Here is a 26,142-nt window from a genome sequence, read left to right as displayed (position 1 = left end):
TTATGTTCTTATGCCTCCATTTTGTGTCCAGAGCCGGTATGGGAAGGAGCAACTGGCATTCACACCTTTCCAGCCTACTCCTCCTCAAAACTACTAGGAGCTCCAAGGTAGGGTGGGGGGAACTACAGAGGAGTGGGGGGGTCCTTCAGGAAGGGAAAGGGTTCAGGGGAGGGTTCAGAAGGAGAAGCACATGGAAGAGAAAACCTCATATTCAGCCCACTACCCAGTCAGTTAACCAGGTAGCTGGCTGAAGATCACACCTGACTCATTGCATTCTGGGTACAGCCAGATCTTGGATATTCAGTGAAAACCAAAAAAAAACAACTCTGTGGAGCGACGATGTTCCTAAATGGACTTTATTTGAAAGTGTCAAAGTTCCAAAGGTGCACTGAAATCATCCACATAAAATAATTTTATCCACATAAAAATAAATCATCCACATAAAAGCCTTAAAGGACCTAGTCCGCTAGGGATACAGGACCCAACACGGTCTGCGTTTCGACAAAAAGTCTTCTTCAGGGGTCCCTGGGGGGTCCTATAAAGGTGAATACGTGGGAAACAATTGTGTGGTGAGCCGGAAGTGAGACACTGCTTGCATTTGCAATAGAAAGGGTCCCTAGCTACTTTTTGTCGAAATGCAGACCATGTTGGGTCCTGTATTCCTAGCGGACTAGGTCCTTTAAAGGCTTTTTTTGTGGATGATTTATTTTTATGTGGATGAAATTATTTTATGTGGATGATTTTAGTTTACCTTTGGAACTTTGACACTTTCAAATAAAGTCCATTTCGGAACATCGTCACTCCACAGAGTTTTTTTTTTTTTTTTTTTGGTTTCTCTGGATTTTCTTTTTTGTGGATATTTTGAGGTCAATTCCTTTTGTTTTTTGCTTGGATATTCAGTGCCAGCACTAAACACTGGGGCCTCATTCAGCTGAATGCTGCCCAGACTATTCCCGTAGTTTTCATAAATATATCAAACAATTAAAGCAAAACATGCAAAAATTTTATAAAGCATACAACTTCTACTTCTCAAAGGGTCACACAAATGCATAGTCCTTTCAACATTTCCACACAGACCTACAGGTTTTCTATGAAGAAACAAGCAATAACTATTACAGTTGCGTATCATTTTGTCTTTCCCAACACACCTTCATATGTTCCACTTTCCAGCAAGGCCCCGCTCTCCTCCAGCGCTCTGAACTGTTCCACGGTAATGAAGTTATAATCGACTCCAGGAACCTCCCCATCTCTTGGCGACCTTGTTGTGCCTGAAATAGTGAAAATCAAATCAATCAATCACATGCAGGCAGTTTAGTTCCTATTTTTTTCTTCATCCTGCTGCTTTGGAAAAGTACCCCTCCCTGATGGTCTTAAGAAAAAAAAGTTTGGACAAGTTCCTGGAGGAAAAGTCCATAGTCTGTTATTGAGAAAGACACGGGGGAAGCCACTGCTTGCCCTGGGATCGGGACCAGGGAATGTTGCTTCTCTTTGGGATTCTGGAATCTTGTTACTCTTTGGGATTTTGGAATCTTGCTATTCTTTAGGATTCGGAATAGAATGTTGCTTCTCTTTGGGATTCCGGAATCTTGTTACTCTTTGGGATTTTGGAATCTTGCTATTCTTTAGGATTCTGAATAGAATGTTGCTACTCTTTGGGGTTCCGGAATCTTCTGTTACTCTTTGGGATTTTGGAATCTTGCTATTCTTTAGGATTTTGAATAGAATGTTGCTACTCTTTGGGTTTTGGCCACGTATTTGTGACCTTGATTGGCCACCATGATGACAGGATACTGGCTAGATGGACCACTGGTCTGACCCAGTAAGGCTATTCTTATTATGTCCTTATGGTCTCAGCATTCAGCCTTGATCAATGCATTTCTTAGAACACAAAGGTACATGAGAAATTTCTAGCCTCAGAGCTACCAATTCTCTCAACTCTAGCAGAGTCCTAGCGCCTGGGCTCTTACTATCCTCAGGCCACTCCCTGCTCTTCAACCAGCTCAGCTGCAAAGGCCGCAAATGCACCCCCGAGAAGTCTTTTAAAAGCCATTCTCCACCATAATGGCTACCCAGCCAAGTGTCATATTAGGATACCCTATTTTGTCAGGGAAAACTTGCAGACATGATGAACCATGATTTAAAAAAAAAAAAAAAAAAAAAAAAATTTCAAAACTATAGAGCAGGAGAATCAAACTGAATTATATACAAGAGCTTGCAATAATTAGTACCTATCTGCTAAACCACAAGGCTTCACATTTAGAATAATTACATCATTAAAACAGTTATAAAAACATAATAAAGCTTAACACTATCACGGAACTGGCGGCAGATTTCTATGCCAGTAAATTCCTAAGCACTATTTTGTTTCCATTAAATGGTATGGCGAGGACCGTCAGTCACTTACGAGAAATGCTGTCCGTCCCAGCTCTCACCTTTGACCAAGCTCCCTTCACTAAAGCATGGAACGTCTCGTCTTATCAGTTGCTCAGGTCATTTTTCTCTTCCTTTGAGCTGTCTAGCTTCACGTTAGGGGCCAGTATTCAGGTACCAGCACTAAACATCCAGATACTGGGCAGCCTGCAAGGAGTTAACCAGGCAACGGAGGTTTTGGGGCATGAATTGTAGTGGGTGTTCTATCAAGTTTCAAGTTTATTAAAAATTTGATTAATCGCTTATTCAAAATTCTAAGCGATGTACAAAAACATAGTAAAATTAAAAATTTCTGGGGGAATAAGACAAAACTGACAAGTTCTCTTGCATTTGTTTTAAACTGGTTTGGGGAATGGCCCCTACCTATCTCTTACCACATTTTGAGCTACACATCCCCACTAGGACAACCAGAAATTGTAATCTTTTTTGCCTATCCAAGGATCACTGATTGCAAATACAGGTCCTTTTCTAGTTCAAAAAGTTTTATTGATTTTATAAAAGATGAAATACAAAGCCAACAATATGCGTGCTCCAACAAGGAGCACATTATAACAATGTCATTATGCACTTCACAATTGTTAATACAGGTCCTTTTAAGTTTCAAGTGAGTAAACAGCAGACCTGGCTAGGCAATTACATCAACGGAGCCAGGTTGACCTATGGCGCATTTCGGAAAGAAATTAAGACAGCACTGTTCGACAGATTTATCTCCTAATCAGATATCATTTTAAAACTAATAACACCATGCTGATAACTTTGAGAAATATGTGTATTTTTACTATTTGTATTCTGTAATTCACTGATTGTCCAGCCTAGGGCTGTATAAAGAGAGGCGTAGCCAGTAGAAGGAAGAAGGTGTTGATGGGTCATTGGTGAGGCCCCACTTGGAGTATTGTGTTCAGTTTTGGAGACCGTATCTGGCGAAGGACGTAAGAAGACTTGAAGCGGTCCAGAGGAGGGCGACGAAAATGATAGGAGGCTTAAGCCAGAAGACATATGAGGAGAGACTGGAAGCCCTGAATATGTATACCTTAGAGGAAAGGAGGGACAGGGGAGATATGATTCAGACGTTCAAATATTTGAAGGGTATTAACGTAGAACAAAATCTTTTCCAGAGAAAGGAAAATGGTAAAATCAGAGGACATAATTTGAGGTTGAGGGGTGGTAGATTCAAAGGCAATGTTAGGAAGTTCTACTTTACGGAGAGGGTAGTGGATGCCTGGAATGCGCTCCCGAGAGAGGTGGTGGAGAGTAAAACGGTGACTGAGTTCAAAGAAGCGTGGGATGAACACAGAGGATCTAGAATCAGAAAATAATATTAAAAATTTAACTAAGGCCAGTACTGGGCAGACTTGCACAGTCTGTGTCTGTATATGGCCGTTTGGGGGAGGATGGACTGGGAGGGTGTAGATGGGCTGGAGTAGGTTTTGACGGAGATTTCAGCAATTGGAGCCCAAGCACAGTACCGGGTAGAGCTTTGGATTCTTGCCCAGAAATAGCTAAGAAGAAAAAATTTAAAAAATTTAAATTGAATCAGGTTGGGCAGACTGGATGGACCATTCGGGTCTTTAACTGCCGTCATCTACTATGTTACTAGAAGTTGTAAGATTGTGGCGGTATAGAAAAAATAAAGTTATTATTATTATTAAAACATATCAAACAAGAGGAAGAAATGGGGAAAGAAATACAAGTAGGGGAAAACAACAATAGTGATTTGGGGTCGCTGAATTCAAAACCGACCTTAATTTTTCGGTATAACCCACTGATTTTTGGCAAAAGAACCGTATAATGCAAAAATTATCATTTTCGCTATATTTTCTAATGATTGTTGTAAATGTTATAACAATCTCTGAAATATTTTAAAAAAAGTCTGCCCCAAATTAGATTTTTAAGCTAAAGTACCGTATTTTCGCGGATATAACGCGCACCATTGTAAAACGCGCACAGGGGTATAGCGCGCAGAAATCACGATGATATGTACAAAAACTTTTCTATACCGCGCTCAGGCATATAACGCGCATGCTGCCCGACTCTCCTTTCGCCCGCCCTGACTTTCCGTGCGCTGTCCCGACTCTCCGTTCACCCCCCCTGACTTCCGTGCACTGCCCTGACTTTCCGTGCGCTGTCCCGACTCTCCGTTCACCCCCCCTGACTTTCCGTGCACTGTCCTCCCTTGAAGTCCTGTCCCCCCTTGAAGGTCTGTCCCCATCCTGAAAGCCTGATGCCCCCCCCGACGTCCGATACATCCCCCCCCCCCGGCAGGACCACTCGCACCCTCACCCCGAAGGACCGCCGACTCCCCAACAATATCGGGCCAGGAGGGAGCCCAAACCCTCCTGGCCACGGCGACCCCCTAACCCCACCCCGCACTACATTACGGGCAGGAGGGATCCCAGGCCCTCCTGCCCTCGACGCAAACCCCCCTCCCCCCCAGCCGACCCGCGACCCCCCTGGCCGACCCCCACGACCCCCCCCACCCCCCTTCCCCGTACCTTTGGAAGTTGGCCGGACAGACGGGAGCCAAACCCGCCTGTCCGGCAGGCAGCCAACGAAGGAATGAGGCCGGATTGGCCCATCCGTCCTAAAGCTCCGCCTACTGGTGGGGCCTAAGGCGCGTGGGCCAATCAGAATAGGCCCTGGAGCCTTAGGTCCCACCTGGGGGCGCGGCCTGAGGCACATGGTCGGGTTTGGCCCATGTGCCTCAGGCCGCGCCCCCAGGTGGGACCTAAGGCTCCAGGGCCTATTCTGATTGGCCCACGCGCCTTAGGCCCCACCAGTAGGCGGAGCTTTAGGACGGATGGGCCAATCCGGCCTCATTCCTTCGTTGGCTGCCTGCCGGACAGGCGGGTTTGGCTCCCGTCTGTCCGGCCAACTTCCAAAGGTACGGGGAAGGGGGGTGGGGGGGTCGTGGGGGTCGGCCAGGGGGGTCGCGGGTCGGCTGGGGGGGAGGGGGGTTTGCGTCGAGGGCAGGAGGGCCTGGGATCCCTCCTGCCCGTAATGTAGTGCGGGGTGGGGTTAGGGGGTCGCCGTGGCCAGGAGGGTTTGGGCTCCCTTCTGGCCCAACTACACAAAGGTACGGGGAAGGCGGGTGGGGGTGTCGTGGGGGTCGGCCAGGGGGGTCGCGGGTCGGCTGGGGGACGGGCGGAGGTTCTTGGGGGGGGGCGGTCGTTGGGGGGGGGGGGTTTGCGTCGAGGGCAGGAGGGCCTGGGATCCCTCCTGCCCGTAATGTAGTGCGGGGTGGGGTTAGGGGGTCGCCGTGGCCAGGAGGGTTTGGGCTCCCTCCTGGCCCGATATTGTTGGGGAGTCGGCGGTCCTTCGGGGTGAGGGTGCGAGTGGTCCTGCCGGGGGGGGGGGGGATGTATCGGACGTCGGGGAGTCAGCCGGGCAAGAGGGCTTGGGCTCCCTCTTGCTCCGATCGTGGATGCGGGTGCGGGTGGGAGCGCGTGCGAGCGGTCGTTCGGGGTGGGGGTGCGAGCGGTCCTGCTGGGGGGGTGAATCGGGCGTCGGGCGGGGTGGGAACTATGTTTAAAAACTTTTCTATACCGCGCTCAGGCATATAACGCGCGAGGGGTATGCGCGGTACGTAAAATCACGTATAACGCGCGCGTTATATCCGCGAAAATACGGTATTAATTTTGATGATAGCATTGAAGAATGTTGTGAGTAAATTGTGAATAGTTCGCCTGATATTTGGGCTGAAGAAAAGCGATCATATCAGTCCTTATTATCGATTATTACACCGGCTACCAGTGGAAGCACGAGTAAATTTTAAATTTTCACGCCTTTGTTTCAAGTTGGTCCGTGGATTGGCCCCTACCTATCTTTTCTCTCATTTCATGCTATATAACCCCGTGAGGGTAACCAGGAATTGTAACTTATTTGCATAGCCGAAGATTTTAGGCTGTAAATTTAGGTCTTTCTTAGACAGGATGCTTGCTCACATTTCGAGCAAGCAAACAACAGTCCTGGTCGGGTAACTTTATTAGCGGAGCCATGTTGTCGTACGGCGCCTTCCGAAAAGAAATTAAGACAGTACTATTTGATAAATTTATCTCCTAATTTGAGGATTTATTCTCAACATAATTTTAACTGTATTAACTTAAATATTTTAATTGTCTTCTTAGTTAATATGCCGTATTCTTACCATTAATACAGTGGTACCTCGGTTTACGAGTGCACCGGTTTGCGAGTGTTTTGCAAGACGAGCAAAACATTTGCAAAATCAGTGCCTCGGAAACTGAGCATGGCTCGATTTACGAGCACCCCTCCCCCCTCCCGCAATCCGGCACCCCCCCTGCGATCCGGCACCCTCCCTGCCTCGAACCGGCACCCCCCGCCACGATCCAACCCCCCCCCCCCGACACGATTGTGCATCCCCCCCGCCATGATCCGACCCCCCCGCCACGATTGGGCACCTCTCCGACACGATCCGACATCCCCCCCGACACAATTGGGCACCCCCCCGCCGCTTCTTACCCTCATCTGGGCACTCTTGAAGGTCGGCCTACTCGTCTGCTGGGCCTTGAGCATCTGAGCATGCTCAAGGCCTGCGAATTCACGTTCTGAACGTGAACGTGAACTCACAGGCCTTGAGCAGATGCTCAAGGCCCAGCAGATGAGTAGGTCGATCTTCAAGAGTGCCCAGATGAGGGTAAGAAGTGGCGGGGGGGTGCCCAATTGTGTCGGGGGGGGGGGGGTGACGGATCGTGTCGGGGGGGGGGTGCCAAATCGTGGTGGGGGGGTGTCGGATCGTGGCAGGGGGGGGTGCCGGTTCGAGGCAGGGGGAGGTGCCGGATCGCAGGGGGGGTGCCTGATCGCAGGGGGGGCCTTCGAGGGGAGCAATGCCGGTTCTCGGGGGGGGGGGGGAGGTGAACGCATCAAAGCGAGTTTCCATTATTTCCTATGGGGAAACTCGCTTTGATAAACGAGCATTTTGGATTACGAGCATGCTCCTGGAACGGATTATGCTCGTAATCCAAGGTACCACTGTATTTTGCATTTCGCCGATTGTCCAGTTTTCTCTTTTGTGTCAACTGCCTAGAATTCTTCTGATTGAGGCAATACAGAAAAATAAAGTTATCTTACGTTATGGAGAATTTTCTGGGGACATACTGCCATTTAAAAAACTTTCATATCCTGACTTTATAAAACTGTGATTTTAATGTCAATACAATATGGATGGCTAAATGCCGGTTTTCAGACATCCAAAACAGGAACAGAGCTTCTAAATAACACCTGCACATCTTAAGAAATATCTAGCATAGTCTTTTCCAATTCACATGAGACTCTCACAGAATCTGTGGAATATAAATTTAATTCGTCTTTAATCAGCTTCAATTATTATTCCAAGGAAAACACAACAGACAGTAAAGTATATTTCTGACTGAGCAAACCTTACTGCCCTTTCAAAAAAAAAAAATCAGAGAAGAGCAGTTACTAGCAAAATTAACTCTCATTGACCAAAATGCTGGCCTTGGGTTATCAGACCGAAAGAGAAGTGGCATCTCCCCCCGTACAAAGAGTCAGAATAGTCTCACTACCGGCCGAGCTTGCACTCTGAAGTGTGACCATTTGACAAGGCTCAGTGAAGCCGCATCTCCATCGCTGCAAGTGGTAAAATCCGCCTGCTTGACCAAAGGAGGAAGCAGCGTGGAGACCGCTGTAGCGCCAAAATCCTCAAGATTTGTTTGCCAAAGGTAGAAGTGGAGATAGAGGGAACTTTACACTTAGGACCCCTTCCTCTTCTTCCCCATTGCAGAGGTATCAGAGATTGCTCAGAACAAAAGACAGATACTTCTGGTTCAGGTGTTCATCTGACGCGACGCGCACGGCAGCCATCTTGGAACCTGAGAGGGCTGTGCATTAGTTACTCTTTGTTTTAACTGGAGGATGTTTCGTTCTCTCTTCCCCCTCTTGGTCCCCAAATCACTAAATATCCTCATACATTCCTTGGTCATCTCAAACTTATTGTATTTTATGTTTTGTTTCCCTTTTTTTGTTTCCACTCTATTTAATTTTTACTTTTTTATTTTAAATTTTTATTGCAAATCGCTTAGATTTACCTTAGATTTTATTTTTGCGGTATATTAAATAAATTTAACTTGAATTTAATACCAGGGAGCGACACAGAAAGGAATTAGAAGATTTCAAATAATACAGAACAAGGCCGACAAAATCATTTATGGAGCAAAAAAAAACATATGATCACGTCACCCCCTCTCTTAAAGAAGGCACAATGGCTGTCCATCTTTCAACGAATTACATTTAAAATCCTGTTCATAACCTTTAAAGTACAAACAGCCCATTCTCCAGCCTCTCTCGAGAGATTCCTTATCCCATCTTCCAGATTGTTTCGGTCAACACAGCAACAGCTCTTATCAATTCCTTCTGTTTGCCAGATATTTTATGACTCAACCCGCAAAGACTTTTTTCTCAATTTTGGTTCCCACGCTGTGGAACTCTCTTCCATCACACACGAGAGAAGAATCTAACGCCGCTAAATTCCAACCCGGTAGCGTGACGTTAGTAAGTCAATCAGCTATGAATATAAGATGTGTCTCTACAAAAACGAAAAATGTTTACGACTGCGGGAATGCTTCGGTGGAATAACTTATCCGGGTCAAATAAGATTACGTGTGGAACATTCTATTTTTTTAAAAACTGCTTAAAAGTAAGCTATTCGTCGATGCTTATTTATGAAACGGTATGACAATCATTCCTCTGAAATTGGTTTGCTTTCCCTTTACTGTACAGTTCACGAGAACTTCTTGAAAGTATTATTAAGGGCGTTTTTCTTATGTCGTTAGCTATATGTATGACAAGTTTGGATTACTATGGGTTCCTTTTACTAAGGTGCGTTAGGGCCTAAACGTAGGGAATATCGTGCGCTAAATTGCTACGCCAGAATTGCGCATGCTCAAGGCCTTCTGGTCTCGCTCTCTCCGAGATTCTCAGATTCAGAATCTTGGCGAGAGCAAGACCAGAAGGCCTTGAGCATGTGCAAATGCTCAAAGCCCAGTCCAGCCCAGCACAGGCAAGAGGGAGGATCTCCGACGCACCGCCCAGCCCAGAAGAGGGAGGATCTTCGGGCACCGGCACGTCCTATGCGTCGGTGCTGGTGCCGGTGCCCAATCGGGATAAGGGATTTCATTTCGGTGCTCGGGGGGGGATGTAGGATCGTGGGGGGGGGACACGAGCAAGGAGGACGACGACGCGAGTGGGGGGGGGGAATGCTGGATCGCTGGGGGGGGGGAAATGAGAGTTCAGCAGGCTTTAAGTTACGATCATTACAGCTGATCTCAGCAACTCGCTCTGAAGGAGGGCTAACAAGGGCAAAGATTTAGTACAATGCATTACTTACATGGGATAGTTCTCAGGTACAGGTTGTCCCTGATCACTTGTTGGAGTTTATGGTCAATAGATCCCTTCTGGAATTGGAGACTCAGGTAATGGCGCAGGTCTTTGTTGATCACTTTCCCTGGAAATACATACAAAAACATATATATGAGTCTATACATATTGTACTTTGCCTAAATGCATCCAAGGGGGGGGGGGGGTAAATACTGGCAGCTAAAGTACATTAAAAATCTAGCTGAGCTTATTTCTATCAATGTCTTAACCAAAGATCATCAAGAAAACCCATTAGTAAGCAGAAGATATTTCACTGGATTGAAAAAACCAAATCCAACCCAACTCCCAGACCTAGTGCCCTTTCATTGCCTTAACTCTCCTCTCCCTAGGAGACAAGAAAGTTTATGAAGGACAAGCAACCGGGACAGAGTGAAGATCTGGAATCTCTAAACCAGCCCAACTCAATTATTTTCTGTGTGCCACTGAATCTCCAGAATCTACAGACACACTTCCCAACAATTCTACATTATCTGCAGGAGAAAAATATTGTGGAACCTTCTCAAAGGCTGGAACAACCCACTTCCAGAGTTCTGGCAATGGAGCAGAAGTTAGACGGGTTTCCAGAATTTGGGGAACACCGTGTGATTAAAGAAAGGGAAGTTCTTTCCAGGAAAATGGGAGTGTATATATAGAGCAGCATCTCGCAAACCGTTTGAAGCTGTGGTTGGAGGGCCTCTGGCCATGAGTAGACATCAATATGATGACATCACACCCATGTGCGACATCATCACGTCGACGTCTGCGCGGAGGCCCTCCAGATGAGGCCCCGAGCTTGCTAACCCTTGCAGAAGAAGTGCGGGCGCCGGCTGACTGCCTAAAAGGACATGCCTCTCACTGCGAGAAGCATGTAGAGAGCCAGCTGGTGCCAGTACCTCTCCACCTCACCGGCATCTCGCGGCACACCCTGAATCTTGCCGCAGCACATAGTTTGTGTTACAATGTTATAGAGCAGTGGTTCCCGACCCTGTCCTAGAGGACCACCAGGCCAGTCGGGTTTTCAGGCTAGCCCTAATGAATATTCATGAGAGAGATCTGCATATAATGGAAGTGCCAGGCATGCAAATCTGCTCCTTGCATATTCATTAGGGCTATCCTGAAAACCCGACTGGCCTGGTGGTCCTCCAGGACTGGGTTGGTTACCAATGCTATAGAGAACCAACTGAGAAAAAAAAAAACAATTTCAAGATTTATTAACTTCTTATATTGGAAGGATAGAGCAGGGAAAACACTATTCTGTGAGGGCACCATGGCATGAAAGAGTGTTTCAGTCAAACTGCTCCCTTTAACAACAACTAAATTAGGTCCCCCCAACCCTCAAAATTCACGGCCAAGCTCAACTCTGTCAACAGAAAGCTATTTTTCAAATTTCTATCCAAGTAATTAAAAAAATGCTCACAGCCAGCGCCGTCTGCTATTGGAGCATTAAAAATCTGTTATGCTACCTCAGTGCTCACACCGACTATTAATTTTACAACACATGGGACTGTGCAGGTCTCTAGCATGAATGTCACCCTCTGTCTTGGCAACAGAATTATCGTTCCTATCTATGCTTCCAACCTGTGCTTACGCTCCAGCAGGGCTGTCCAAGTGAGCGACACAATGCCAGTTAGACGATTCCCATTACAGGCTCCAGGGCGAACGTTTTCCTCGCTGCCCAAGGATAAAATTTATATAGACTGGATTAATTATAAAGCCACATACACAGGTTTTCTGGATGCTTTACCTTATGACTAATGCAGGAGAGAGCAATCGTTATAAAGAGGGCCGCTGGAAATGTCGGAGCACCCCTAGCGGGCCACATTAGTAATATCAAAACCATAAATGTGCAAAACTCTATAGACCTGGGATAAAAAACATTAACAATGAGCTTATATACCGCAGAACCATGAAGCTCGATGCCCCCCCCCCCAGATAAGATCCCTTGAAGGACTCCTCAGCTTTAGAAAAGCAATTAAAAATCCCCTCTTAACCCCCCGCCCTTGACCCATGGACTGCAAAGAATTGTATATTGGTACCAGAACCAGTATGTATCACAAAAGGAAAACTTGTATTGTAAAGTTTGGACTGTAACTATGGCAAATCTAACCACCGGGACAGATAGAGAAATATGATAAAGTGCCTGAATGTAAAACCACTTAGGATATAAGGGTAACCTAAAAAAAAAAAAAAGGATAAAACTTGTACTGACAACCTTGCACTGCAAGGAAAACTATAGCAAATCGTAACCAGTAAACTGTATATTGCATATATTAATATTAGACCCCTAGCAAGTGTCAAAATTAGGATAAAAACTTGTATCGTAAACTTGTACTGAAATTATGTCTGTGTACCCTATTCTGAGCTCTTTGGGGACAACAGGAGAGAAGACGTGTGGGGAGTGTGTGGTGCAGTGGTTAAAGCTACAGCCTCAGCACCCTGGGGTTGTGGGTTCAAACCCACGCTGCTCCTTGTGACCCTGGGCAAGTCACTTAATCCCCCCATTGCCCCAGATACATTAGATAGATTGTGAGCCCACCAGGACAGAAAGGGAAAAATGCTTGAGTATCTGAATAAATTCATGTAAACCGTTCTGAGCTCCCTGGGGAGAATAGTATAGAAAACTGAATAGTGTGAAAAGTTTCAGCCTCTGATAAGCAAAGCTGGTATTGTGACATCATAATGCCTGATTCCACCAATAAGAGCCAACCTCATCAGTGATGTCACAATAGCTGGAATGTCCTACACTTGGTTCACTTTGACTACATTTCGATTTCTAGAGTGGGACAGTGGTTAAAGCTACCGCCTCAGCACCCTGGGGTTGTGGGTTCAAACCCACGCTGCTCCTTGTGACCCTGGGCAAGTCACTTAATCTCCCCCATTGCCCCAGGTACATTAGGAAGATTGGGAGAACGGTACAGAAAATTGAATGAATAAATAAATACTTGTGAAACTCTCTCCTTTCACCTTCATCCTCATTTCAGAGTCTCCACAGGATACACACAATGAATATTGTCGCAGGTATAAAACTTAAAGATTGTGAGTAGAGAATGACACGGTGACAAAATTCATCACCGTTCCCGTCCCCGCGGATATCCGCGGGAAACCATCTTCATGTCATTCTTTAAGGAGAGAGGGAAGAATCAGAGTATGAATGGCCACAACCACTGACCCTCAAGCTTTGCTCTGAAGAATGCTGAGATTGAGCAGCAACATTTCAGAGCAGATATTGTGATGTCATAATGCCTCATTCCACCAGTGCCTAAGAGCCAATCACATCAGTGATGTCACAATGGCTTCATTATCCTTGGCTCCCATAAGAATCAGAGTATGAATGGCAACAACCACTGACCCAAAGGCTTTGCTTTGAAGAATGCTGGGGTAGAAGGACTGAGGTTGAAACAGACACTACAGAATGAGTCTCTGGTATCCAGAGCAGAGATTGTGATGTCATAATGCCTCATTCCACCAGTGCCTAAGAGCCAATCACATCAGTGATGTCACAATGGCTTCATTATCCTTGGCTCCCATAAGAATCAGAGTATGAATGGCCACAGCCACTGACCCGCAAGCTTTGCTTTGAAGAATGCTGGTGTAGAAGGACAGAGGATGAAATAGACACTAGAAAATGACATGCGGTTATCCGCGGGGACGGGAACGGTGATGAATTTTGTCACCGTGTCATTCTCTAATTGTGAGCCCAGCAGGGACAGAGAAAGGGCCTGTAGGCAACATGTTCAGCTAGAAGCGCTATAGGAGGATAAGTTGGGCCTCCGGCGCGCCTGTCTCTCGCCTCTTCAATCCGTTCAACATGCTGCTGCGCGACGCATATTCCGTGAGAGTTGCTATTCTCACATGACCCCTCTCCTCAAGTCGCTTCACTGGCTCCCCGTCCATTTCCGAATACAGTTTAAACTCCTCTTGCTGACCTACAAGTGCCCCCCTCGATATCTCTCCTCGCTCATCTCCCTCTATGCTCCCCCCCCTGCTTGATCTCCGCTCGTTGGGCAAGCTCCTCTTATCTGTACCCTTCTCTTCCACTGCCAACTCCAGACTCTGTCCTTTCTTTCTTGCAGCGCCGTATGCCTGGAACAGGTTGCCTGAATCATTACGTCGTGCTCCGTCCCTGGCAATGTTCAAATCCTAGCTAAAGGCCCACTTTTTGGAAACTGCTTTCAACTCTTAACTCCCCCTCACTGCTGTCAGATACCTAGACCCACTATAACCTCCCCAATCTTGAAGTGCCCTGTCTAAATTAGATTGTAAGCTCTTCTGAGCAGGGACTGTCTATTGTATGTTACAACTAGTCTTTAAGCCCGTTACATTAATGGGTGCTAGAATAGATGTGTGTGTCTGTCTTTCTCCTTGGTCGCTGCCTGTCTTTCTTTCTTTCTGTCTCTCTCTCTTTCCTCGGCTGTCCACCACCACCCATTGCCTGCTCCTCCTGTCTAGCAGTAGCCCTTCTCCCTTCCTTTTACCTCCCCCCTGTCCAGCAACACCTCTTCCCTGCTCCCCCTGTCCATCAATATCTGTTCAGCAGCACCCCTTCCCTGCTCTCCCTGTCCAGCAGTAGCCCTTCTCCCTTCCTTTTACCTCCCCCCTGTCCAGCAACACCTCTTCCCTGCTCCCCCTGTCCATCAATATCTGTCCAGCAGCACCCCTTCACTGCTCCCCCTGTCCAGCAGCAGCCCTTCTCCCTTCCTTTTACCTCCCCCCTGTCCAGCAGCACCCCTTCTACTTTCCCTGCTCCCCCTGTCCAGCATCCGCTAACCCGGGCAGCCTCGGGGCTTTTTCTAGGCCAGCCCACCTCGCATTATCGAAGTGGGCCGGCCTAGCAAATGCCCCAAGGCTGCAAGATGAAACTGCGGCTGCTGCGCTTGCTGGTCCGGGGGTGAGAAGAGGCGTCCTGGCAGCGGCAGCGCAGGAAGTCAGTCGGCATCAGAGATCAGGGCAGAAGGCAGGCAGTGCGCATGTGCGGCACGGAAGCATACATCACGGCGGCAAAGATCACGGCATTGTAAGTGCACATGCGCGCTTAGGGTTTTATTATAGAGGATGTACAGCGCTGTGTCGCCTTTCAGCGCTATAGAAATAATAAATAGTCGTCGTAGTCGAAGAATATGTTGAGAGATATTTCCATACCAAGGAGACAATGTAGGCAAATCTGTCTCATGAATATTCATTGTGGATTATCCTGACCCATCTGGGGTCCTTGAGGACCGAAATTGCCTCCCCCTGCCCTAAGGGATGCAGTCCAAGAGGTTCATCAGCCTATAGCCTGGGCTAATGTGGTTTTTAGTGTCAGGAAACAAAATGAATTGCTCTTCATCCGTCCTAAAACTCCTGGTAGATTCTGCGCCTGTCACCTGCATCTCCCAGGTGCCAGTTTTCGCTGTGTGACAGGCTGCAGCAGTTTGTGTCAAGCATGAGAAAATGATCTCCAGATGCCACATTCTAATGCAAAACAAATATGTCCTCCTCCAATAACCGGAACCCCCCGCGACGGAATGAGACGCTACAACGATCTCAGCACACCACAGAAAAAGGTTACTGAATATTAGATCCTGACAGAACACGTTGGCGCTTACTGGACTTTTCTGCTCATAGCGAATGAACGCTGTGAGCTTGGCGCTTGCAATATGCACTAAACTGACAGCACCGCTCCGTGAATAAGCGGCAGAGCATAATTCCCCTCCCCCCCGTACATGCAGAGAGACAAACTCTGCCCTGCAAATGAACTTCAGTGTTTTGCCAGAAGCCGCCTTTGGCCTCGGCAACACAATCACTAAATAATAATTTTATAAATAGATCTCTTGGGAAGACTGAAGACAAAATTCTCAAATCCAGGAGAAGCAGAACCAAAGATGGAAAAAGTGTGCGAGGGAGGGTGAGAAAGAGAATCCTCTGGGCTAAACAGGTATGATAGACCAGAGGACGGCCCTGTCTATGATTTGCAGTACGCTTAAAAGTACACTCTTGAATACATTTGAAATAACTTCAATGCAGATATTAGAAGGAATTCTATGAACAGAAGTGCCTTGTTAGAAACAGGACTTAAGGAACTCACTCATAAGATTAAAATGTTCAAAAGAGAGATTTTCGTTTATTGTGGATGAATAAGCAATTCTGTAGGGTTGACTGATCACCTAGCCTGGGGTGGGCAAACTTTTTGACTCGTGGGCCACAATGGGTTCTCAAATTTGACAGAGGGGCCGGACCAAGAGCATCTTTCTATCCCTCCATCCCTCCCATCCCCCTGTGCAGCAGAACCCTTGCCCAGCTTCCATCCTTCCCTCCTTCCCCTTGTGCAGAACCCTTGAGCCCCCAAAGCGCAGTCAAACCCCCTCTGACCCTCCATCCTTTCCTCCCATCCGAACCCCCACCGACCGCGAGCCCTACATACCTCCCTCCAGACCAGCGTCGGGCCGGCAGCACTCTAAACAGGCTGCTTCGCGGCGTTCTCTCGTCGGGGAATCCCCTCTGCCGCATCAATGATGTCATCAGTAACCCGGCACACGGAAGGCCCCGACGAGAGAAGGCCGCGAAGCAGCCTGTTTGGAGTGCTGCTGGCCCCACGCTGCTCTGGAGGTAGGTATGTAGGGCTCGCGGTCGGCGGGCCGGATTTAAAAACTAAACGAGCCGGCTATGGCCTGCGGGCCGTAGTTTGCCCATGTCTGACCTAGCCCCTATAGAATGTCATCCTTCCAGGAAGCAGGCACTTCAGGAAGACTACCAGCAAATATTGTATGCATAACTAACATTCCACTGTTAATTGCCACCCAAGACAAACTGACTTTGTCCTATTACTGTGATTTTTTAGGTCTAAGAAACAACAGTCACGTCAGGCCAGTAAACCACTGAGAACAGATCATTCAGCTATCTTATTAGGAATGTGCATCAACCAAGGAAACCAAAGACCCTCATCTATCCCAGTCGTCTGGAGAAGATGAACCTTATAGCCTCCCCTCCGACTGAATAACATGATTGTAGAGTCCAATGGTGATATCAGAAACCATAAGCTATCATCATTGCGGTTGAGCAACATGAAAACTGTGGTAACAATTTGCAGTACAGCAAGAGGACGTGTGATAATTTTCAAAATGGGACAATGTGGTGTTGAAAGGAACTAAAAAGGCTTTGCGCCAGTCCAGGTTTTCTGGCCCAATGGGGTATTCCTGTTAAGCTATTTTATAAAAAAAACAAAAAACAAAACCCCAAACAGTTGTGTAGTGTGATTTGGTAATATGTTATTTAAATCAGCGTGATATAAATATATTTATTATGTGGTAATAAAAAACAAAACATGATAAGTGCAATAGGAAACAGAGAGTGTGGGTAAACGGACAATACTCGGACTGAAAAAGCATCACGACCTGGAAATTGGTACGACGAGCGAGGTGATTAAATTTGCAAACGATACAAAGTTATTCAGAGTAGTGAAGACACAGAAGGCTTGCAAAGGCCTGCAACGTGACAAACACGCTCGAGAAATGGGCTTGCGACATGGCAAATGAGGTTCAACGTGGATAAGTGTAAGGTGGTGCATGTCGGTACCAAAAATCTTATATACGAATACAGGATGTCCGGTGCTGTACTCGGAAAGACCCCCCCAGGAAAGAGACTTAGGAGTACTAGTCGACAAGTCAATGAAGCCATCCATGCAATGTGTGGCGGCGGCAAAAAGGGCAAACAGAATTCTAGGAATGATTAAGAAGGGGATCATGAACAGATCAGAGAAGGTTATCGTGCCGCTGTACCGGGCCATGGTGTGCCCTCACCTGGAGTACTGCGGCCAGCACTGGCTGCCGTACATGAAGAAGGAAATGGTACTACTCGAAAGGGTCCAGAGAAGAGTGACTAAGATGGTTAAAGGGTTGGAGGAGCTGCCGTACAGCGAGAGATTAGAGAAGCTGGGCCTTTTCTCCCTCGAACAGAGGAGATTGAGAGGGGACATGATCGAAACAGTCAAGGTACTGAAGGTTGTTCACCCTCTCCAAGGTAGAGAGAACAAGAGAGCACTCTTTAAAGTTAGAAGGGGATAGATTCCGTATAAACGTAAGGAAGTTCTTCTTCACCCAGAGAGTGGAGGAAAACTGAAATGCTCTTCTGGAGTCTGTCATAGGGGAAGACACCCTCCAGGGATTCAAGACAAAGTTGGACAAGTTCCTGCCGAACCAGAACGTATAGGGCTAGTCTCAGTTAGGGTGCTGGTCTTTGACCTAAGGGCCGCCACGTGAGCGGACTACTGGGCACGATGAACCACTGGTCTGACCCAGCAGCGGCAATTCTTATGTTCTTATGAGAAGAGCGACTAAAATGGTTAAGGGGCTGGAGGAGTTGCCGTACAGCGAGAGATTAGAGAAACTGGGCCATTTCTCCCTTGAAAAGAGAAGACTGAGAGGGGACATGATCGAAACATTCAAGGTACTGAAGGGAATAGACTTAGTAGATAAAGACAGGTTGTTCACCCTCTCCAAGGTAGGGAGAAGAAGAGGGCACTCTCTAAAGTTGAAAGGGGATAGATTCCGTACGAACGTAAGGAAGTTCTTCTTCACCCAGAGAGTGTTAGAAAACTGGAACGCTCTTCTGGAGGCTGTCGTAGGGGAAAACACCCTCCAGGGATTCAAGACAAAGTTGGACAAGTTCCTGCCGAACCAGAACGTATGCAGGTAGGGCTAGTCTCAGTTAGGGCGCTGGTCTTTGACCTAAGGGCCGCCACGTGAGCGGACTACTGGGCACGATGGACCACTGGTCTGACCCAGCAGCGGCAATTCTTATGTTCTTATGAGAAGAGCGACTAAAATGGTTAAGGGGCTGGAGGAGTTGCCGTACAGCGAGAGATTAGAGAAACTGGGCCATTTCTCCCTTGAAAAGAGAAGACTGAGAGGGGACATGATCGAAACATTCAAGGTACTGAAGGGAATAGACTTAGTAGATAAAGACAGGTTGTTCACCCTCTCCAAGGTAGGGAGAAGAAGAGGGCACTCTCTAAAGTTGAAAGGGGATAGATTCCGTACGAACGTAAGGAAGTTCTTCTTCACCCAGAGAGTGTTAGAAAACTGGAACGCTCTTCTGGAGGCTGTTGTAGGGGAAAACACCCTCCAGGGATTCAAGACAAAGTTGGACAAGTTCCTGCCGAACCAGAACGTATGCAGGTAGGGCTAGTCTCAGTTAGGGCGCTGGTCTTTGACCTAAGGGCCGCCACGTGAGCGGACTACTGGGCACGATGGACCACTGGTCTGACCCAGCAGCAGCAATTCTTATGTTCTTATGAGAAGAGCGACTAAAATGGTTAAGGGGCTGGAGGAGTTGCCGTACAGCGAGAGATTAGAGAAACTGGGCCATTTCTCCCTTGAAAAGAGAAGACTGAGAGGGGACATGATCGAAACATTCAAGGTACTGAAGGGAATAGACTTAGTAGATAAAGACAGGTTGTTCACCCTCTCCAAGGTAGGGAGAAGAAGAGGGCACTCTCTAAAGTTGAAAGGGGATACATTCCGTACGAACGTAAGGAAGTTCTTCTTCACCCAGAGAGTGTTAGAAAACTGGAACGCTCTTCTGGAGGCTGTTGTAGGGGAAAACACCCTCCAGGGATTCAAGACAAAGTTGGACAAGTTCCTGCCGAACCAGAACGTATGCAGGTAGGGCTAGTCTCAGTTAGGGCGCTGGTCTTTGACCTAAGGGCCGCCACGTGAGCGGACTACTGGGCACGATGGACCACTGGTCTGACCCAACAGTGCCAATTGTTATGTTCTCTCACGTGCATACTATCATTTTTTATTTTTAAGATCGTTTTTAAGGGAAAAAAAGAGAAAGAGGGACGTTGCTTAAAATAAGCTTGAAATGCGAGCACGCATTAATTCCGTTTGATTACTCACTTAAGAAAAAAACATAAATTCTTCATGCATGATATGAGCAGTGTAAATAAGCAAACCTCCCCCTCTTTCGTTTCAACCCACCCCTTCAACTAAGACAAGATAATTAGGTACCTAGAACGCTATTACAAAAGCACCAAAATTACATAAAACAGTACAATTAAAAAGGTAATTGTGCAGCTTAAAAGCCAGGATTTAACCATATTCCCGAATTTCATAATGTCTGTTTCTAAACATATGTCCAAAGGTAGAGGAATGTGCTTGTGTGTACACACAAGACTTTGAGAACAAAGTCCAAGAGGGCTGAATAATAAAAGTTCCAGAGAAAGTTATGCCTCTGATAAGATAACAACAGATATGAAAGTTTGGGGAACAAGTTACAAACAATGTAACAAGAGTGAAAAAGTGCATATATTAGAAAAAGAAAAAATCACTCTATAGACCTGATCAAAGAGTAACGTTGTATGAATAATGTAACTCAGTTCACCAAAACTTGCTCAGAATCAAGGAGGGGAAAACTGGGGCGAGCCCCAGAAAAACCACCTCACAGATTTTTAAATTAAATACTTTGCACCCACTAGGCCTTAACAGTGAAATCGAGTGGCGTGCTTTCTTGTAATTCAGCATTTATTCTGCATTTTTTTAGTATTGTTTTTGCAATTCATGTTATCATTTATTTGATGCCACTTATATACATTTTTTCATTATTTATTTTTTATCTTTATTTATTTATTTTTTCAGTATTTTTTGATTGACAGTGTCTCTTCAGTCTTTTGGCACCTTTGTTTTTTCTATATGTGTTATGATGTCATCACGTTTCAGCGCGTGATCACGTTTTTTCAGAGTCCTTTAAAACCATGGCGGTCATTCCGCTCTGGTTACCTCTCAAAGCAGTTAACCTGCGCCACTTGCGCTTCTACATGGGAGACAATAGTCCATCTTGAATCTCTGTACCTATCGCATGAGTTTTTTCACCTATTCCTGTGTGTTCCCTGAGGCAGGATCGAAACGTGCACGTCGGAACCCGCAAGCTGCAAGTTAAGTTTGCCTAGTTCGTTGACTACAAAACAATCTAGTCATTATAGTGCTTAACGTCAACACTTTTTACAACATATAAAGCATACACGGAATGATATAACGTTTCTGTTTACCCTTCATGCGATGATTGGGCTGTGAGGTGGTTTTTCTGGGGCTAGCCCCAGTTTTCCCCTCCTTGATTCTGAGCAAGTTTTGGTGAACTGAGTTACATTATTCATACAACGTTACTCTTTGAACAGGTCTATAGAGTGATTTTTTCTTTTTCTTTTTCTGATAAGATAACAGCTTATATAACAATGGCAAATACTTAGCAGATGTACCAACCTAATCAAATCATGTAGATACATCAAAAACACTAAGTTGGAGTGTCAGAGTTATAATTTTTCTCAATAGGACACCTCAGCCCCACCTTGCGGTTCAAGGCGGATTACATATGAATTGTTAGGGCATTAGAAGTACATAAGGGGTAGTTTGTACATTTTTTAAGTTGCTAAGGATTAGACAGAGTTGCAGGTGATAATTGAGTTCCAGTTAACAAAGAGAGTCTATCAAGCATAAGGCTTGCAAGCAGGAGTTGATGGGCAAACCAGATGGACCTTGTGGACACTGTCCCAGTCATAGGCGGACGATGACGTCCACTCTTCAATACGCTCAAACTCAATTGCCGCCTGCTCATTCGACGGAGAACGTGAGCTGATCATTCTCAAATAATTTTCTGCGCACCACCTCCGCGGCTGTTGCCAGCCACCCTTCGCAACCAGCAAGAGGCTGTAAATTCTTGTGTTTCTTGCTTCTGTCAGTGCATCCTGACTCGAGTCGCTAGAAACCACCCGACCAGCATCTTTTCCGGTTAATAAAGTCAAGAGAAGCGACCGCGGAGCAGCTGCCGTGGCGCCGATCCGTCCCCTGAAAGACTGTGCATTTAATATCTTTCTATCAACCAGAAATAAAAGCCTTCGGCTCCTATTCCTCCCTTCCCTCATTATGCCAAAGCGCACGGCACCTTCACAGCCGATACCGCTAAAGGGAGAATTTCATTTGCTTCACGTACAGTTGCCCCCCCCCCACTTCATAAATTATTCAAGACTTCCCAGGTATTCACAGCAATCAGCTTGCACGGTTTAATTACAAAACACCTTCTCCCCTCGGGGCACGCAACACATAAGTAAGCGAATCAGAAAAGAGAAAAATCTATAATGTTTCCTTTAGGTTTTCTGTTTCAAGGGGGGGGGGGAGGGACAGAAAAGAACCCCCCCCAATCAATGAACAAATTGTGCAGGGAGATCTCAGCTCACTCTGCGGCTCAGAAGATTAAGCAGAGCTTCTCTGTCTTGGTGATGTCATTTAGGATTTGTATGCAAATGAAGGGACCTGGATACTCCCTCCTGAACCCATCAGAAAGATATGTACCGTTAGACCTGCTGCCAATGCATGAAGATTCTCCTGCATATAAAAATCGATAAGCTGAATTCAAAATTTTAAACTGCTTCCATCAAATGCAAACTGTTCTTATTACAGTACATTAAGACTCTGAAAACCACCCCAGGGCTGTACATTTTGACATTTAGTAGAAGGTCCCTGCTCGGAAGAGCTTACAATCTAACTTGGACAAACAAGACATGACATATAGGGATTGGGATGCAGATCCTAAAGTGAGAGGAGTTAGGAGTTGAAAGCACTCTCCGAGAGGTGGGCCTATATCTTGGACATGAACACGGCCAGCGACAGAGCACGCCACAGGGATTCGGGCAGTTTGTTCCAGGCATACGGCGCAGCAAGACAGAAGGGATGGAGTCTGGAGTTGCCAGAGGAGGAGAAGGGCATAGATAAGAGGGACTTATCAGATGAGCAGGGGGGGGGGGGGGGGGTGGACATAGGGAGGTTGATAAGTGGAGAGAGATAGGCCCAAATTCACTAAGCAAACTGATCGTGTACCGATCGGTTTGCGAGCCCTTAGCGACCTCGGTCTTATTCACTTACCTCTCTGCCGACCGTGCAAATGAGGGCAACGGCCATGCAAAGTAGGCAGGGACCCGATTCACAAAGCAAAACCCTGCAATACCGAGTGGACTGGCCCCACTTTAAACCCGCGGGCTCGCACTGCATGAAAGGTGGCAGAGAGCAGGAAAGTCTGGGCGGCAAGATTGCCTGGTAGGGGGGAGCAGGAGAGCCAGTCTGCACGAAGGATTTTTTTTAAAAAATCAAAACAAAAAGTTGCGGCTGGAAAGGCATGCGCAGACCATCTACGGATGGTCTGCGCATGCATGGGGATCGCTTAACCGCGATCCATGCCTGTAGATGGGGGCGTTCCTCCGATCGCCCTCATCTGCATATTTTGTCTCGACGAATTCGTTGGACCTGCCCGGATCAGGCAGGTGAGTGAATCCAGGCCGTAGTGAGAGGCAGCCGCAGAACACATCTGTAGGTCAGTGGGAGTTTGAATTGTATTCAGAAATGGATGGGCAGCCAATGAAGTGGCTTTAGAAGAGGGCTAACCTGATTATAGCAGCTCTCAAGAATACCAGTCATGCAGCCGAATTCTGGACAGATTGAAGGGGAGAAAGATGGCAGGGCGGAAGACCTGAGAGTAGCGAGTTGCAGTAATCTAAGCAAGAGGTGATGAGGACGTGGATAAGGTTTCGGTAGTGCGCTCGGAGAGGAAGGGTTGAATTTTGGTAATATTATAGAGGAGCGAAGTTGCAAGCAGACAAAACAGGGAGGATAATAGCGTTGTCCACAGCAACAGAGAATGAGGGAAGCGGGGAGGTGGGTTTAGGCGGGAAGATAAGCAGCTCCGTTTTAGACATATTCATGTCGTAAACTTGTTTTGCACGTTAAACCTGTACCCCGTTCTGAGCTCCTTGGGGAATTAAATAAATAGGTGCATGACACATGTTCACATCAGGACAGAGTGCGTACTATGGCCCTGATTCCATAAACAGCACGTAACACTTAGGCGCCAAGGAGCACTAGCGGCACCTAAAGCGTGCTTTGGCACCGGTAGGCACTCCATTTCTGCCAGGGTTTTCTTGGCCTAAATGAGTGCGCCTAGGTGAAGAGCCACCCCCCAAGATCCGCCCCCAACCACACCCACTTTCTGGTAGGCGCCTTGGAGTAGACGCCAACCAAGTTAGGTGCCTACCATCTAATTAGTTGCGATTAATACCGATTAAGGCTTACTAAGTGAGCTGGTTATTACATAGTCTTATTACATTTCATGACTTGCTAAGACTCAAACATTACACAAAGCACACACAGGCAGCTTTTGAGACAGATGTGGGGGAAGCTACTGCTTGACCTGGATCGCTTTTTGGGGTTTTGCCAGGTACGTGCGACTTGGATTGGCCTCCGTGAAGACGGGATACTGGGCTAGATGAACCATTGGTCGCAGTGGCATAGTAAGGGAGGGAGGTCCTAACCCGGGCACCAACACCCCTCCTCCGCCTCTTCCCATTCCTCCCTGCCACGTTCCCCCCCACCCCACTTCCTTTCCCCCATCTCTAATTGAAGTTGTTCTTTGCGGCGGTCAGCAACGTGTTCCTCGCGACCCCGTCAGCTCTCCCGCTGACGTCACTTCCAGGTGCCGCACACAGAAGTGACGTCAGAGAGAGAGAAAGCTGACGGGGTCGTGAGGAGCACGTTGTTGACCGCTGCGAGCAACAACTTCAACTAGATATATGGGGGAAGGAGGGTGCACATGGCAGGTGGGTTTGGGGATGGAGCCGGGGGGAGGGGGGGAGAGCAGAGACGAGGGTGGGGTAGGGGCCTCTCACCCTCGCCACATCACTGATTGGGCTATTTTTTATGTTCTTAAGTTAGGGACTAGAGGTCTGCATGGGAACGGGGATCGCGGGAATCCCGTGGCTCCTGTGGGAATCCCCCCTAACCCACGGGACTCCCATGGGGACCCCCTCTGGCCCACGGGACTCCCACGGGGACGGAAGGCTTTGGAAGCAGGGTTCGTCCATATAATATAATGGACACGTCAGCCTTAGTAAAAGAGGGGGGTTTATAAGTTAATTACCTGAACAGAAAACAAAAAAAGGGTTCCACCAAAGAGATTCCACAAGGAAAACAGCAGCGCAAACACAAAAGAAACTGTGGAATTGATGATCCTGTCAGAAGTAATTGCTGCTTTTTATGGGGATGGGCGGGGATGAAGGTAATTCCGTGCGGGGATGGGTGGGGATGGAGAGGATCCTGGTGGGGATGGGTGGGGACAGAGAGGATCCTGACGGGGACGGGTGGTGGACAGAGAGGATCCTGACGGAGATGGGTGGGGATGGGTGGGATTTCTGTCCCTGCGCAACTCTCTATTAGGGACTTAGATTGGCTAAGCAGGAAAATAATACGCACTCTGTACATAGCCGAAAAAAAGCCAATAAGAAAGCAAAATGTTTCTGGGTGTCAGCTCAGCACCCTTAGGAATTGCAAAGAACAGCAGCAGCAAAGAACCCAAAGCGCCCGGCGAAGGCTGCTTTCCCTAGGATTCGCTTTTCTGTTCCTTGTAATTAATTCTGAATCTCGATGCTACTTGCACTCGCTGGCAACCCGTAACAGTTTACAGTCTTACAATACTGCAGAAACACTCCAGAGACTCGGCGCCAGACTTCCATTAACTCAATTAGTGATCTGCAAGATGCTTAGCCCGACTCCCGAAAGCTTCAAGCAGCACACTGGCGCAGTGCACACGGAGGCGTGCAAGATCCCAACGGCAGACGTTCTCTGCGCACGCATTTCGTGGATGCAAAACAATGCAGAGAGGGGGGGGGGGGAAGAATTTCTGCAAGGAACCTTTCGGCACTGTTCGGCTACAACCGCTCTGAAATCAAAAGCAATTCTATTTGTCTGCCTCCTTCGCTACCCTAATATACTAAAAGATTCACAAAATGGTGTCCCTTCCCTTCTACAAAACAAAGCATCGTATTCAATAGAAGAAAAAAAAAAACCCCAAACAAAACTTTTTTTTGCTTAGTCATATGCACATTGTCCGTCTCCCCCTCCCCCTCTCCAACAAGATGGCCTCTCACACTAGGAGCAGCATTTCCCCGATACTAATAGTCAAAGAAACCCAACTGCGAGGAGAGAAATAAAAAAGCCCATTATCACAGGGAGATGATCACAGCTGAAAGGTTCCAGGATGAAGAAGGAGAGCATGTATCAGCATAATTAGGCCACCCTGGAGGCAGACATCAATCTTACCATCCAGCTGAGCACCAAAGATTATTTTGTAAACATAACAAGCAGCTCTAGCAATTTTCCTACTATTCTGAGAAGGCAACAATTCTTACCACAGCAGAATGGCACCACGGGCAACGAACCCTGTTAATCCACTTAGCAGGCAGGGTACCAGGACAAACTCAGTTGGACATGCATCAAAGATACCAATATGTTGACCGATGACTGCTCTAGA

General features: G+C 47.1%; 1 protein-coding gene across 3 annotated transcripts in view; it reads right to left on the bottom strand.

Moving 5' to 3' along the window:
- MAGI3 (membrane associated guanylate kinase, WW and PDZ domain containing 3) overlaps positions 1-26,142 on the bottom strand; it is a 230,520-nt gene that overhangs the window by 85,636 nt on the left and 118,742 nt on the right. For all 3 annotated transcript variants that reach the window (XM_033918275.1, XM_033918273.1, XM_033918274.1), the window contains exons 2-3: positions 9,791-9,907; positions 1,149-1,268 (exon numbers count right to left, since the gene is read on the bottom strand). In XM_033918275.1, the coding sequence (XP_033774166.1) occupies positions 1,149-1,268; positions 9,791-9,907 (237 nt within the window). The remainder of the gene's footprint in view (positions 1-1,148; positions 1,269-9,790; positions 9,908-26,142) is intronic.

This window comes from Geotrypetes seraphini, chromosome 13 (assembly GCF_902459505.1).
Source record: "Geotrypetes seraphini chromosome 13, aGeoSer1.1, whole genome shotgun sequence".
NCBI lineage: Eukaryota > Metazoa > Chordata > Amphibia > Gymnophiona > Dermophiidae > Geotrypetes > Geotrypetes seraphini.
The sequence above is the reverse complement of the archived record's forward strand: the minus strand, read 5'-3'. Positions and strand labels throughout refer to the sequence as shown.